This window comes from Vigna radiata, chromosome 7 (genome assembly GCF_000741045.1).
Source record: "Vigna radiata var. radiata cultivar VC1973A chromosome 7, Vradiata_ver6, whole genome shotgun sequence".
Taxonomy (NCBI): domain Eukaryota; kingdom Viridiplantae; phylum Streptophyta; class Magnoliopsida; order Fabales; family Fabaceae; genus Vigna; species Vigna radiata.
Genome location: NC_028357.1, coordinates 33948989 through 33964665, shown reverse-complemented (window position 1 = coordinate 33964665; position 15677 = coordinate 33948989). Strand labels below are relative to the sequence as shown.

Below are 15677 nucleotides of genomic sequence, written 5' to 3'. Positions count from 1 at the left end.
AGATACAAATAAAAGTAACTAGCCAAAATAGGAGAAAATAAAAAATGAAGAGAATAAAATTTAAAATTTGAAATTCAAATATATAAATATTGACAAAGAGAAACGTTGAAAAAAATATTTGTTTAATAAGATTTTATTTACATTATTTTTTTTAAAACAAAATCTCTGTTTTAGAAATATTTTTCATGTAAAAAAAAATATATACTGATTTATTATTTAAATTTAAAAAGGTCAATAATAAGATAGTGTTAATATTTGATATTTTTTACAATATATATATATATATATATATATATATATATATATATATATATATATATATATATATATATATAATATGAATAAAATAAATTTTAAATGAACTCTAACCCCTGAACTCCTGAATTCTAATTATAATGTTCTATTTTATTTTTAAGTAGGAATGGTTGAATGAAGGCTAACACAATGATGTATATATAATATGTAAAAATGTACTAATACTTAAAATAATTATATTTAACACAGGTATATAATAATTTTCCAGAAAAAATATTAATAATTACATTGCTATGCTATAAATTTTGTTGAAAGAAAAAAAAATTGTATTGTGGATTTAATATGCAGTATTTTTAGTGGATGTGCAACTTATATTTATTATTATTTTGTTGTATAGCGGAGATAATTGTATTAATTAAATTATAAAAATATAATTAAGAATAAAATGTAAGTATGGACTATGAAAATAAAATAAGAGAATTTTTCTTATATATTTTTAAGATAACTATAGTAGTTACTAGGACAGAATTATAAAATATTTAATCATACTACAATACAAAATAGATATACTTTTTGTAATTGTGTCATTTTTAATTAAATAATTTTATCTTTTAACAAAGAAAAATAACTTCAAAGAATGCATAAATGATTAAAGATAAGTTATGTACTTCTCTATTACGTTTTTTTTAAACCAATCTCAATTATATATATATATATATATATATTTATTTATTTATTTACAAGTATATTATTTTAATGTAATAAAAGTGTAGGTACATAACAAGCAGGACATTTGTTTCTTATGGTAACTATAAAACTAATTTCTTTTCATTCAATATGTAACCTGCAAAACCATATTCAAACTCTTCACAACTTTTATCAATCACATTTTTGTTTAAAACCAAAGGAAATATCAGATTTGGGTACATAAAACAGACAGGTTGAATTTTTCAACCTCCTGCCAAAAAGAAATGGCTAACCATGTATAGTAACAGTTGAAACTTGAAACAGGTGGGTGGCATTAACATGGTCAACGAGTTGACCATGCAAAAAGGAGAATATGGTTGAAGTAGATCACAGACATTGCACAAGACCGTGAACAAATATTACCAAGGAACTTAAACTTTAAACTGATACATATATTGTTGACCGTATAACTCCTATTCTTCTTATGCTTTTTGAAGTTGGTTTGATTGATGTGAAGTAACAGAACGTCCTCACATGAAAGATGTAAAAGCTGAGCGGAGATTTCTCACTACATCCTTCACTCCCATGCAAAATTCAATATCCATCTGTATGCAGCAGAAATATAATTCACCATATTGAAAGAAAATTACAGTTTAGAGGAAATAATTATGAAAAATGATGCATAGATATCCACTGACATGTTTATTGTCTCATTAAGAAAACCATTTATATATATATATATATATATATATATATATATATATATATATATATATATATATATATATATTCTGCAGTGTCAACAAAAAAGTTTCAATATTACTTCAGATGTTACTGCTATACATGCTACTGTTGTACAAAGATTATACCTGAGCAATAATTGTCATATCAATGGCGCATCTCCCAAATGCCATGGCATTGCTGTTGGTGACTTTCAGGTGGAGATTCTCAATTTCATGGATTGTTTTTTCCACCACGCCTTTGGTCTTTTCACAGTGAACTCTTATGAGGACATTTCTCCCACAAAATCTTGCTTCAATTTCGGGCATTGTTTCGTCAAATAACGGACCATCATATTCTGAAGAATTGTTAACATCATAGGACAGTTGAGATTTCTTCACAATTACCACAGACTCCACAGTTTTCTTCATGTTTTGTGCCTCCTCAAGAGCCTTTACTTTCTCTTGCAATTGCTTCAAGTGGCTGATAGCATCTCCAAGAATAGAAGCTTTGTCCGTCTGATTGAAAAATGTTACCAATGCATGTGATAGAAGCACACAGAATGGACACAAAAATGCTAACGCTAGGAATACCTACTTGTTTAACAACTACACAGCTAGTAGGAGTTAATTAATCAACAGTTTAATCTTTAAAATTACCTTCCACTTGTATTTTAATCTTTGAATTTATGTCTAATTGGTCTTTAAATTTTCTATCAAGTTATCCTTTTCAAATTTCATGGACTAGGGTTACCTAAGAACTAAAATGATAACAACAGTTACATAATTTGAAGGACTAATATAGTGTACAGCATATAAAGTAAAATGAGAACCACATAAAAGCATTTACATTGATATATATTATACCTTCTGTAGTCCAGGAACAAGGGCAGATAAGGCAATGAAGCGCTGGCTGAGCTTCTCTCTTCGCTTTCTTTCAGCTATGATGTGGTCTTGAGGATGAGAAATTTTTGAACGTCTTCCATTCTTTTTGGTCTCTTGGCATGCCTTAAAGAGATAGTTATGATTCCCCAAGATTCCTTGAGAGAAAGTGTCCAGAGAAGTTGTGCTATTGGTTATAGGACAAGCCACCTCATTGGCCTTCACTAATCCCAATGGACTTATGTGATTGGAATCCATAAACGAAAGAAGATTTGGGAAAGATACATATTGTGCATCTGATGTCTGAGCAGAACTTTTTATGGGATTCCAGCTGATGTTTTTATGATGTTTTGTTGGTCTTTCAATGTCCATAAGTGTAGTTTCCATGGATGCTTTGGGATTGAAGTCTGGATAAGTAAATGCATGTTGTTGAAAAGTCTCTTCAAAAGTAGAAGCCATTGGCAGTAAGTTAGGGTCATCAATAGAACTCAGGTGCCACTGACGGAGCAAATTAGAGTCCTCCATTATTTCCTGCTCCTTCTAGATCAGAAAACATCATATATTTACCATAAAAACCTTTCATGAAAGACATTTCAACAACCAAGAGGAAAAAATTCAAGTATTTTCATCTGCTACTGATTGCTATAGTAGATATCTCTTATTTAACAACGAAATGCCAGGTTTTAACTCACCACTGAATCCTTCCAACTTTTAGAAAAAGATTCTCTATCAACTAAGTACAGGGCAAAAGTTACCCTAGATTCAAATATCATTATTTAGACGAGCTATTCATAATTCTTACCATATCAGGTAATTCTCTGATAGATGAGATCTCCATAAGAAAGCCAATTCTGCAATCAAAAGAGCTAGAAGTAATATCCTGGAAGAAAAGTCAATAGTCAGCTTAAAGTTGATAAGCTTTGGTACTTTAATTTTCAACTAGTTGATGCAGATTTGTGTTATAAGTAATCCCTAACCCAATACATGTAAGAAAAAAAAATCCCCATATCATCACACCATAAACACTCCATGATTCTTTGATACATGTACATTGTGGACTATAAGTAAAGATCTTTATGAGAAAGTTGGTGAAGATAAGAAACTTACTCATAAGCAGATATTGCAGTATATTCAGTATAGTATAGAATGAGAGTACTATGTCCCAGAAACAGCAGCTTATATATTTGGTTATTGTGATAACCTTTGTCCTACTTGACGTTACTGTATCTCAACTTATAGAACAGTAGCACTATCATACTCACGGGTTTTATGGGGTGAATTGTCTTGGACAACCATGAAAGCTAACATTTTCAATCAAGGAACATAGATTCAACTCATTTTATATTGAGTTGTTGCCTTCAAAATGACAAATCAGTGTCCCAACTTCTGTTGTTTTTGTGGACTTTGGGGTGATCTTCACCAACTAGTCATTGAAATCCTGATCAAGAGCTTAAAAACAAGAATCATCATGTGGTCCCTGTCATCGTGTCCAAAGCCTCAAGGTACGTGTTTATTTGCTTTGTCTTGTTAAGTCACTTCCTTGTCTCTTTCCGAGTCTCTCATTTTCTTGGTCAAAGATCATTTGCAAAGGGCAGTGACACCATCATCAGCTATTAATTAATTAACAAAATAAACGAAAGCCTATGGGATAACGTGGTTAGATGTTGATCATGAGAAAGCATTTCGTTTATTGCAATTTTCAAATATGATTTATAAGCCTAATGACTCATACAGCACAGTTTCCTAATTTTTGTGAAATGCAACAGTTTCCATTGACTTCAGAAGGTTTTAGCCAATTCCCTAGTAGCATGTGTGGCGGTGAAAAACTTGTCTTCCGAAGTACAGTCTGGCCCATGGCATATCAATCAAACGGTGTTCAGTGTTGAAATGATTATACTTTGTCGTTCGAAAGGAAGAAAGAAAAGTGACGTTAAGCAACCACTGACACCATATACTAGGAAAATTGTATTTTGACAAGTAATGTCCCTATAGATACGTGGTTAGGGTTGTATTTATCTATCAATATATGGAAAGGATAACATGTATATGAAAAATCTTTCATAAAGCTCATCAAACTAATTTTTATAATTGTCGAGTATTAATATGGATTTGAATCCACAACTTTTCTTATCCTTTTGTTTTTCATCTTATTACTAAGTCGTTTTATAAGTCTCACGTTATCTTTTTTTTTTAATCTTATTACTAAGTCGTCTTATAACTCTCACGTTTGAATTATCTAATAACCATTAATAACATTATTAAAAAAAATTTACTTTTTTGAGAATAGAAATGTATCATGGAACATAGCTCAAAATTCTAAAAGCATCTCCATCATATTTTACTTAGTTTAACAAAATGTATTTCTTAAGGATGTGTTGTTCTTGAAAACAAAAAATCCAAATATAAAAATAAAGAAGAAAGAGTGGGAGGTTGAAGTAAGTGAATGTTTCATTAATAACTAAAGATACATCCAAGATATGTAATTTCAAACATTATGGTAAATCAAATTCGAAGAAAGTAAGAATTCCAAATGCTACAATATGACATAAGAGGACACATAAAGAAATGTTGTTGGCCAAGAAATAATGGATGAAGGAAATTTTGAAGCAACAACCTTGTACAAATTTCAAACAACAACGATGACTAAAATTATGAATATAAAATATGTAGAATTAACGACTTTTAGAGATAAAGGATGAAGAAGTTCAGGAGAAAATAAAATAGAATGATGTATTTTATTATCTAAAGAGACATGCAATTAATGAGATAAGATTCAGTAACATCACACTAAAAATATTGAAGAATCTTACCATGAATTAAAAGAATATGAGCTGTTTCAATAAGATGTTTATATTTTCAGTTAGTCATCCTATTTTGTTGAAGTATATAAACACGTGAAATTTGAAAGAGAGTGTCATGAGAAGTCATAATTTATTTAAAAGAATGAAAAAGATATTCATAATCATTATCATTTGACAAAGTTTGAATAAAAACACTAAACAAAGTTTTAATTTATATATTATTTTATATGATATTTTTTTTTAGTATGTGTGTTAAATTATATGTTGAAAGATGAATGACTACTTTCTTTTATTTTATTTTTAAGAAAATTAAAACAGGTGTGTCTGATAATAGTAGAATATTGTTCCTAGAATTTTGATTTTTGAATGGATTAAAATGTAGTCATTAAAGAAAATATTGTATATTTTGGACTAATAACTCTCTATGGAAGGGCTAATCCTAATGTTTTTGTACAAACTTTTCCTTTGGAGTTAAAAGTTACATTAAATTTTAGATAATAAAATATATATTAAAGGAGTCATAAATCCTGAGATAAAGAAGTAAAATTCATAATTTAGTTTTAACTTTGTAATAAATTTAAGTTAAAATAAATAGTTTATTTAGAGTTATACTAGTAACATTCTTCATGTCATACTTTATCACAATTCTTTTAAATTTTGAAAAAGAATTTTGATTTCATGAGTAAATATTCAAATTGTTCCAAAATAATGGTGACAACCCTTAAATAAAAATTTAAAATGTAAATATTTACCAATTCTCAACCACCATACCTTATGAACAAATCCATTTACTAATTCACTAAGCAAATTACCACTTTTTAATAATTTTTATAAAACGATATTTGGACAAAATTTAGAATTGTCCAAATAGTTTTCAAAGTCAAATACTTTATAATTCTTGCATATAATGATGAGATTTTAAATTTGTTAAAAACTTATTTCATAATATTTGAAATGGTTTCCCTAAAAAGGTATTAAATTTATTTTATATTTTTCTAGAAATGATAAATTTGTTGTGAGAGTGCAAATAAATTTTATATATTTTGCAGAAGGTGCAAATGAGAATTCCAGGGCGCAAAAAGAAAGAGTTGAAAGGTAGTTTAGTTTGATCCTTAAAACTATTAGATACTTTCTTTTCCACCATAGATTTAGTTAATTTCCTATAAAGAAAAGCAGGCAATATTTAACCCAAAAAAATATAATTATTATACGAAATCCAGTATTTATTTAATATGAAATAATCCAGTCCAGTCAGAAAAACAGTGGCTGAGTGGGTCCAGTTTGCAAGTTTCTTTCAAATTCATAAATGGAAATCATCCATTGTTGTGTGATGGAAGAAAGAAAGAAGAGTGTGTGTTTGAGAGAGTGAGAGAGTGAGAGAGTGAGAAAATGGAGTTACGTGAGCTTGGTAGAACCGGACTGAAACTGAGCTGCATCGGTTTCGGAGCTTCTCCACTGGGCAATGTCTTCGGCACAGTTTCCGAGGAGCAGGCCAACGCTTCCGTTCGCCTCGCCTTTCAATCCGGCATCAATTTCTTCGACACTTCTCCGTACGCCGCCACCCACATTCCAATTACATTGCATGCATACATACATACATATATTGATTTTCTCTGAAAATTTTAAGGTATTACGGAGGGACACTGTCGGAGAAAGTGCTGGGGAAGGCACTGAAGGCTCTCGAAGCTCCTCGGAGCTCCTACGTTGTGGCGACGAAGTGCGGACGGTACAAGGACGGTTTTGATTTCAGCGCGGAGAGAGTCACGAGGAGCGTGGAAGAGAGCTTGGAGAGGTTGCAACTTGACTACGTTGACATTCTCCAGTGCCACGACATCGAGTTCGGTTCCCTAGACCAGGTTAATTACCTCTGCCTCTGTCGTTTCTCGTTCAGCTTCTTGCGTTTCATGGAAGCGAAGGATTGATTGATTTGTTGTTGTTGTTTGGTAGATCGTGAACGAAACGATTCCGGCGCTGGTGAAATTGAAGGAGGCGGGGAAGACGCGTTTCATCGGCATAACGGGGCTTCCTCTGGGGATTTTCAGTTACGTGCTTGATAGGGTTCCGCCTGGGACGCTTGATGTGGTGCTTTCCTATTGCCATTACTCTGTGAACGACTCCAGCTTGGGGGATTTGATACCCTATTTGAAGGCCAAAGGGGTTGGCATCATCAATGCTTCTCCTCTCTCCATGGGTCTTCTCACTCATGCTGGCCCACCTCCATGGCATCCGGCTTCGCCCCAACTCAAGGTCTGCACTTTCATTCTGCGTTTTCTCACTCTCAAATACTCATTCAACCTTAATTCAATTCACATCACACACTACTCTTTTTGTTTCAATTTAATTCTCCTTTTGAAGGTTCGAAAGACTATGTTAATGTTTTTCTTTTCAATTATACTCCTAGTTTTCACTCTCACTGATGTTAAATTAGCTTAAATAGACGCATTTGGTGAAAATGAAATAATAATACTATTTCCATTACGGAAGAACCTCAAATGAGAGAGGAAAGGAAATAAATGAGTCAGTAATCATGACCCATTGTTCTCTTAAACCAAGTCATTGTTGAGTTTGATTACGAAACTGCATAATATTTGTTCCCATCCCATTATTTGCCTAAAGTTCGGTTTTGTGATTGAATGTCTTGTGAAAGAAAGTGACCCAGTTCGGCTGAAAAGAAGTAAAGCATTACAAATTTAGAGATGAAAAAAAAGAACATAAAAAGAAGGAAGACGAAGTAGTCATCTGTTGGAAGAAAAATCTTGACTTTCGTCATTCTTTTGCAATATCTTTATGAACGGATCCAACTATAGGCTACTACTGCTCTGTACTCTTTTAGTATGGTCTTTCTTTTGCCATATTTGTATTTTAATTTGGAACATTGCAGTCTGCATGCGAAGCTGCTGCCGATCATTGTAAAGAAAAGGGAAAAAACATTTCAAAGTTAGCGTTGCAGTACAGCTTGTTGAATAAGGAAATCTCATCAGTGCTTGTAGGCATGAAGTCCGTTGAACAGGTTCGGTTTCAGTCTTCCTGAATTGCCATGTTTAATTGTATATATCTTTACTGTCAAAATCTATTGAATTTTGTGCATAATGCATGAAAGCTGCTTGCTCTAGAGCTTTCATATGGCTTGGTCTATAAATTACTTACCTTTCTCCTTGTTGTGTTCAGTGAAACATCTGAGAATCTTCCTCTGTAAAATAACTACGGTTTGTTCATCTGTCCTTTTCACACCCACCAACTAAATAATAAATAAAAAAACGAATATTGAGCATAAAGGTATATGCTCATGCAATGTCTTATTATCTGATACTGTAAGTTAATGGTCAGTATTGCATGAGTAAAGTACATACTAAGGAAATTTCCTGGCTCTAATTGATTGCAGTACCGCAAACTGTCGCGGTTTGTCATTTGATAATACATCTTTTGTCGTATAATACATCTTATTTCTTGGTGTATTGATGGAATTCAAAGAATGTCTTAGAAGAGTTGATGTTACTGTCTTGCTAAGCTATCCAAGCTTGTTCTAACTGGGACAATATAACAAAATAGGTGGAGGAAAATGTTGCTGCTGCACGAGAACTAGCTAATAGTGGCATTGATGAAGAGGCTCTATCAGAAGTTGAAGCTATTCTGAAGCCTGTTAAAAATCAGTCATGGCCCAGTGGAATCCAGCAGAGCTGATGTTTATTCTACTGCCTGGTATTGCTTATGGAGATATCCACTCCCGCTGTTTACTTTACTGCTATAATTCTATTCAATAAGAGAAATTGCTATGACAGCTAATAAGATCCACTGTCTAGATAACTTTTGTTTTATAGTCTAGAGTGCGTCCAATAATACATTTCTCACTACGTCGTTATTTAATGCTCTTCATCCTTGGTTGGAAAGTTAGAGTCGCTGATTGAACTGGTTTGCAAAACTACAATGAAAAGAAAGGCAGTATTTTGTTCTCTTGTATATTTTTTTAATTTATAGATAGTGTTTACAATGCAGAAAATTTTTTGAAGCAATTTTGCATTGTCGTATCATTGCAAGCCAATACATCAAGAAAAAGAAACTAAAGACAGCTTCAACAGACTGTTGATAATGTTATTAAGTGTTTAATTATATTCAATTATCTAGTGATAGTTTAGGATAATCTTAAGATTTTAGACACAATTCACGAAAAATAATAATGAGGCTAAAGGACTTCTATGTATACATTTCCTATTTCCCCCTTTTTTAATGTATTCGAAAGGATACACTCAGACTTTTATATTAAACTTGTTCAAAAATGGGTTTGGCCAAATCTAATAGTTTAAAACCAACTTATATTCAAATCTGCTCATTCATTGTAAATATTGTTGGTAAAATCTGTGAAAATATCAAGTATACAGATTTTGAAGTAATTTTTTGAGAATGATAATCAAAATATTTACAATGTGATAAAGAAATTCAGTAAAAGTGGTATTATGAAGAGTGTAGATAGATAAGGGGGCGTCCTTTACCTCAATAATTCATGAACCCTTCTTGGCAAAAAAGAAAGTCCAGCTAAGGTTCAGTTTTGGAAAAGTTAAGGTTCAGTCGGTTAAAATTCAAGAAGAATAGTGATTTTAAGATGTTGATATAGCAATGCCTGACAGGTGTTTCAATCTGATGTACTAGCCGTTATTTACAATTATCTATAAACAAACAGAGAAAAATGTCTGATTGCTTTTCAGCTTTTTAACATTACAAACTTCATATATATCAATACTTTGTTGTTTACTTGTTAAAATAGTCTTTGCACATGGTCAGCCAATTGTTGGTGGCAATGCAATGATTCCACAAAAACTAAATATTTTAATTTGTGATGATTATAATCTTGCTACTGCTATTAAATATATATATATATATATATATATATATATATATATATATATATATATATTATTCATCCGAATCTCAACAGCTGTTTAACACTTTCCTTCCATTCTTAATATTTCATTATTTGTTCTGGATATACCTCGTCAGGAGTGACGTTGGCTCTTGTACAGTTACCAACTTTTGCTTCAAAATATTCATTGCAGAAATACTAATGAAAGATTGAACAGCAAAAACTGATTTTCTTTTGTCTCAAAAAAGAAAGATTGATCTGAATTTGGAAAAATTTTCACGTAACTTTTCTATTTCTTTTTATTGATTGTGGTTTTTGAACTTAAAATGTAATATTTTATTATTATTTTTCCTTTTAAAACATAATAAATTAAGATACTTACATGCATAGATACATGATAAAAAAAATATATGACAATGAGTTTTATTAGTAATTTGAAAGGCATAATTTTAGAATGAAAACATTTAATATATTTTTCTGAAAGATTTAAAGAAACAAATGACTTAAAATTAATATTTTACATAATTTTTTAAGGTTACTTCTCTAATATTTATAATTATGTGAATAAATATTTTTATCCCTTTGTATATTATGATGAAATCATGAAAATGGAACATTACTCCTCCAAACGTAGAATTTTCCCTACTCATAATATATATGTTTACATGAACATAAATCCTTGAGATTGATGTCGGGTAATTATCAATACATCCATGTTTGTTGCAATATCAACCATTGACCAATATATCAAAACAATAAAAGACAACGTAATATAAAATGGATGTTTGTGAAAGTATGACATCTTTAACCACTAGTTAACATTAGACTCTTCTTACAAATATTATAGATCTCATTGTTAGAAGTGAACTTTAAGCTTAATTCAATGAACTTTAAGCTTAATTCAACCCCACAAAACCGACTTATAAGGTGAGGTTTGCATCCACTTATATACACTTAAATGGTCTCATCTCTATTCAATGTGGAACTTCCAACACTTATAAGATGTAACAAATATATAGGATAGTAATTTTCTATCTACGATGTAACTTTATTTAGTCTTTTGAGGCATTACCTTTCTCCAAGTCCTATATCTCTACTGATATGGTTGTTCTCATCACAACATCAACAGTAACATACATACATACATACAAATTGTCATATTATATACTGTGATGATATAGTCATCTTACCAATTGGTAAATGAAAGTTGTTGCAAACTATAACTCTTTGTTTGTCGTATCATAACTATTGTTGCAAAGGGGTAATAAGCTAACATTTTGCATCACAACCTTAATTCACTCATCTGAGACCTAAATTTATTATAAAAAAATAATAATTTCATACCTCACTATTTGCATGTTAATTAAATAAATTTCATTTTTTACTACATCATAAAAACAATTCCTAACAACATGATCACGATAGCTTGTTAATAAGAATGTATCGAGTGATCATTCAGGAAATCCTTTCCCATGCATTTCTAGTGTCAGTTGATATGATCTTGAGGAGTCAATATAATTTTGAATTTTCCTTATAATTTATATGTTTTTAATTAAATATATGAAGTAATGATTCATATAATGTGAATTAAATGCAGCATTAGTAGATATTTAATATTAGTAATTGAGAATTAATATGGAATATAAAGGGTCTTGCCTAATTCATCTTATAAAAAGATACATTTATAATATAAATGAAATATATAAGATGAAAATGAGATTTATCACCTTATTTTAGTTTTGAGTTATAAGAACTCCAATTTTTAATCTTATAAGGGAAACTTATGATGATCCACCATATTACTTATCACTCATAAATTGATATCAGAGTTTCTATTCTAGTTTTTTAGTGACTTTTTTTTTAACATGTATTTTCTATTTTCATTTGTATTTTCATACTCATAGCAAGTATTGGTACTAAAATTACCTCTTAACTCAATACCTATCACAAATTTGTTTGTTGAAGAGTTTATTTCACATATGGAGAGGAAATTGAAAGAGATTTTTGAGGAGATAAAAAAGGAAAGAAAAGAAGATATAAAGATAGATAGAAAATGTTTAATGAATATTGAAAACGATATGCTCAAATTGTGATAAAAGAGAGAAACGAAGAAAAAGAGAAACAAAGAAAAGAATATTAGTGAAGAAAGAAATCAAAGAGAAGGAGTTGAGAGAGAGAGAAACTAAAGAAAAGGAATTGAGAGAAAAAGAAATTCAAGAAAAAAAAAAGAAGAAAAGAAAAAAGGAGAAATAAACAGAAAAGAAGTCACAAGCAAAAGGAAGGAAAATACAATAATAAATATGGTGTCTTATGTAGATATGATTGTTTTGTCTATTCAACAATTTGAGGATGAGCTTTTACTGAAATATTGTGAGAATATATGATCTTAAGGTAACTTGTGGTGATCAACTCCATTAGTTTTTGAGTTATAAGAACCCTAATTTAGTTCTTATCGAGGTAACTTGTGGTGGTGATCAACTCCATTAGTTATCACTCACATTCTCATCTTTCTTAAGTGTGGTGTCAATATATTTCTACAAATTAAATATCACAATGATCCTCACTAGTTTCTTATCTGTTAGTATCAAAGTTTCGACTATTAATATTCAGTGAATTTTTTCATATATAGTTTCAATTTTTGTTTGTATCTTAGATTTATGATAGATTTTGGTATTAAAAGTACCCTTCAACTCAATGCCTATCACAAATTGTTTGTTTCACAAATGAAAAAGAAATTGAAAGAGAATTTTGAAGGGAGAAAAAAGAAAGAAAAGAAAGAGCAAAGATATAAGGATAAAATAGAAAATGGTTGATGAACATTGGAAAAGACATGTTAAAATTGTGATGAAATAAAATTGTGATGAAAGAAAATGAGATGAAGAAAAAAAAATTAATAAAGAAAAGGAAAAAAAAAAAAAGAGACTGACCACAATTGAAGAATCATGAACACAAATTATTGAAGAATAATTTTGATTGCACAATTTGAATATAACATATATATGTATTTCAAATTGTTCAATCATAATTGCATTTTCTAAATCCAAACATATTTTCGAATTTGAAAATATATTTCATATTTTGCAACCATAAAACATGTATAATCTCATAAATGTATTCTAAATTGCACAGTACTTATTTTGGTGCAAGACACACATTTCCATATGGTGATGCTTACACGTACCTAGATGGATGAATCTACAGAACATGAATATTAACTTAAACAGCCTACTGGGATTTTGTCTTCATAAAATCTCCAACATGGATCAAACTATCTAGTTGCAACCGCACAACGCCAAACGTGCATATTTGTCATCTAGTGACATATTACTCTGTCCGTAGATGAACCTCTTCATAAGTGAGATTTTTTCCATCAAAAGAAGTGCTTATATATTGATATTTCTATTACAATTTCAAAACATTATTCATATGAAAAAAAAAATAATTGCTATAAATTGTGTATATTATTTATTTGTAAAAGTGTGACATAAATGTTCAACTTCCCTTAATTGGTCATATATGTGACACATGCTACATTTAGAAATTTTGGAACTCATAATATATGCATTTGCATTTTTAAATGAGAATTCTCTTGGTTCTTGGTTTAAAATTCTGATTTTTATCAAAGATTAACATCTATGTGGCGAATCTTCCTTGACTTATCAATCTGCTAGATTGTGACATCTTCATCTATGTCTTATTTTGCATGCTTCTCTGATTTATTTTTATTATACCCTTGAGGATTCAAATTCAGAAAAGATCGTACTCTTTCATGGATAGGATCGTATCATCTGGTATCTAGAACAAGGTTCTGGTTTGAATATCCTCTTTTATCTTATTTTTCTGTCATTAAAAAAAATCCCAAAACCCAATTTCTTTGAATTTTTAATTTTCTTATTTTTTTGTTATGTTCTTTTTCTAATATGTGTATTTCTACATTTGATTCGTGGAAATTATATGTTTTTTTCTTTTTTGTGTGTTTTATGTTAATTATAGTCCCCATTAAATTTGTACCTTGATCTTGCATGAGTTTTTTTGTTTGAAGGACAATCTTTGTTTGTGTGTTGAAATGTCAAATAATATATATATATATATATATATATATATATATATACACACACACACACACACATACATACATACATAGTGGATCCAAGTAAAAAAAAAAAAGTACGGATCCAAGAGTTAAAAAAATTGTAAAGTTCAACACAAATTATTATGTTGTACTATTGTTTATGAATGTTCATTTATTAAATTATATTCCGTCTTTTTTTTTAAGTCTCTGCATTGTATCATTTAATTCTTTTTTGTAGTCGTATAATTTTCTAATTTTATTATTTTGTGTCTCTTTTAAAAATTTCTTGAAGTTTTGTCTAGAGTTTTCTATTTTCTTTGACCTCTTGAGTCAAGACTTAAATCCCGTAATGCTTTTCACATTGTTTGTTCAATCTTTGCTTAAGCTATTGGAGTTTTTGTCAAGCATTAAAGGGAATTTGAGTGAAAAAAAAAGGCAAGATAATACTTAAAAAAAAGCCTATATGTGTGATACACGAGTGAAATTTGAGTGAGACACTTAGAGGCGTGGTGAGGTCCTAAATTTATTATTATTATTATTACTAACATTTTCTTACAGGACATGGCTTCTTCCCGAAATAGTGATCCTCCATCACCTAAGACTGCGAATATGATGGTTGCACTTGAGAAGCTGAACTTACAAATGACTTGAATGCAACAACACACTCAACTGTAGTTTGAAAGGCTCTAAAAGTCTAATGAAGATGTGAGTGTGAGATTGGAGGGAGTGGAAAGAAGGAGAAGGAGACAAGATGATTCAGACCGTTATTCTCATAATGATGAAGAAGAGCATGCTTTTATACTAAGGAGGGGCTAAAGACGGGAGGAGTTTGAGAACGACATGCTTGGGAGGGATGATGATGACGAGGAGCATGGTTTTAGACCAAGACGAGGTCAAAGATGAGAAAAGTTTGGAAACCACACACCTAGAAGAGATAATAGGTGGAAGAAGATTGTTATCCCTAAATTTAATGGAGCTAATGACTCGGAAGCCTACTTAGCACGGGAAATGAAGCTTAACCAAATCTTCAGCTCTTATGATTATGAGGATGATGATAAGGTTCTTATGGAATCCTTAGAGTTTGAAGGTTATGCTATGAATTGATGGAATCAAATTGCCGTGGACATAGCTAGAAGAAAAAGGTTGTCAATCTCTACATGGAAGCAATTAAAGGTAGCCATGAAAGAAAGATTTGTGCCACCCTATTATAAAAAGGAGATCTTCAATAAATTACAAAGATTTACACAAGGAAGTAGGAGTGTTGAAGAATATGTCCAAGAGATGGAGATTACCTTAATGAAAGTTGATGTAGAAGAAACACCAATGGCTACAATGGCTAGATTCTTGAAAGGATTAAATAGGGAGATTCAAGATGTAGTGGAAATGTACCATTATGAGACTTTAGA

The 15677-nt window shown here is 30.6% G+C and overlaps 2 protein-coding genes across 3 annotated transcripts; one reads left to right on the top strand and one right to left on the bottom strand.

Annotated features, from left to right (window-relative positions):
• Positions 1-1253: 1253 nt before the first annotated feature.
• Positions 1254-3736, bottom strand: LOC106766348 (transcription factor bHLH25). 2 transcript variants are annotated; one of them, XM_022782756.1, is made up of 5 exons: positions 3651-3736; positions 3346-3423; positions 2529-3080; positions 1812-2180; positions 1254-1547 (listed from the first exon to the last, which is right to left on the bottom strand). In XM_022782756.1, exons 2-5 carry the CDS (start codon positions 3379-3381, stop codon positions 1473-1475), a joined length of 1032 nt encoding a protein of 343 aa, XP_022638477.1. In that variant the 5' UTR covers positions 3382-3423; positions 3651-3736; the 3' UTR covers positions 1254-1472. The 2 variants fall into 2 exon arrangements, with proteins under 2 accessions (XP_022638477.1, XP_022638476.1); XM_022782755.1 differs by lacking the exon at positions 3651-3736 and having other exon boundaries at positions 2529-3083; positions 3346-3387.
• Positions 3737-6660: 2924 nt separating this feature from the next.
• Positions 6661-9301, top strand: LOC106765834 (L-galactose dehydrogenase). Its single transcript, XM_014650586.2, has 5 exons — positions 6661-6894; positions 6972-7200; positions 7292-7591; positions 8226-8354; positions 8894-9301. Exons 1-5 carry the CDS (start codon positions 6734-6736, stop codon positions 9023-9025), a joined length of 951 nt encoding a protein of 316 aa, XP_014506072.1. The 5' UTR covers positions 6661-6733; the 3' UTR covers positions 9026-9301.
• The last annotated feature ends 6376 nt before the right edge of the window (positions 9302-15677 follow it).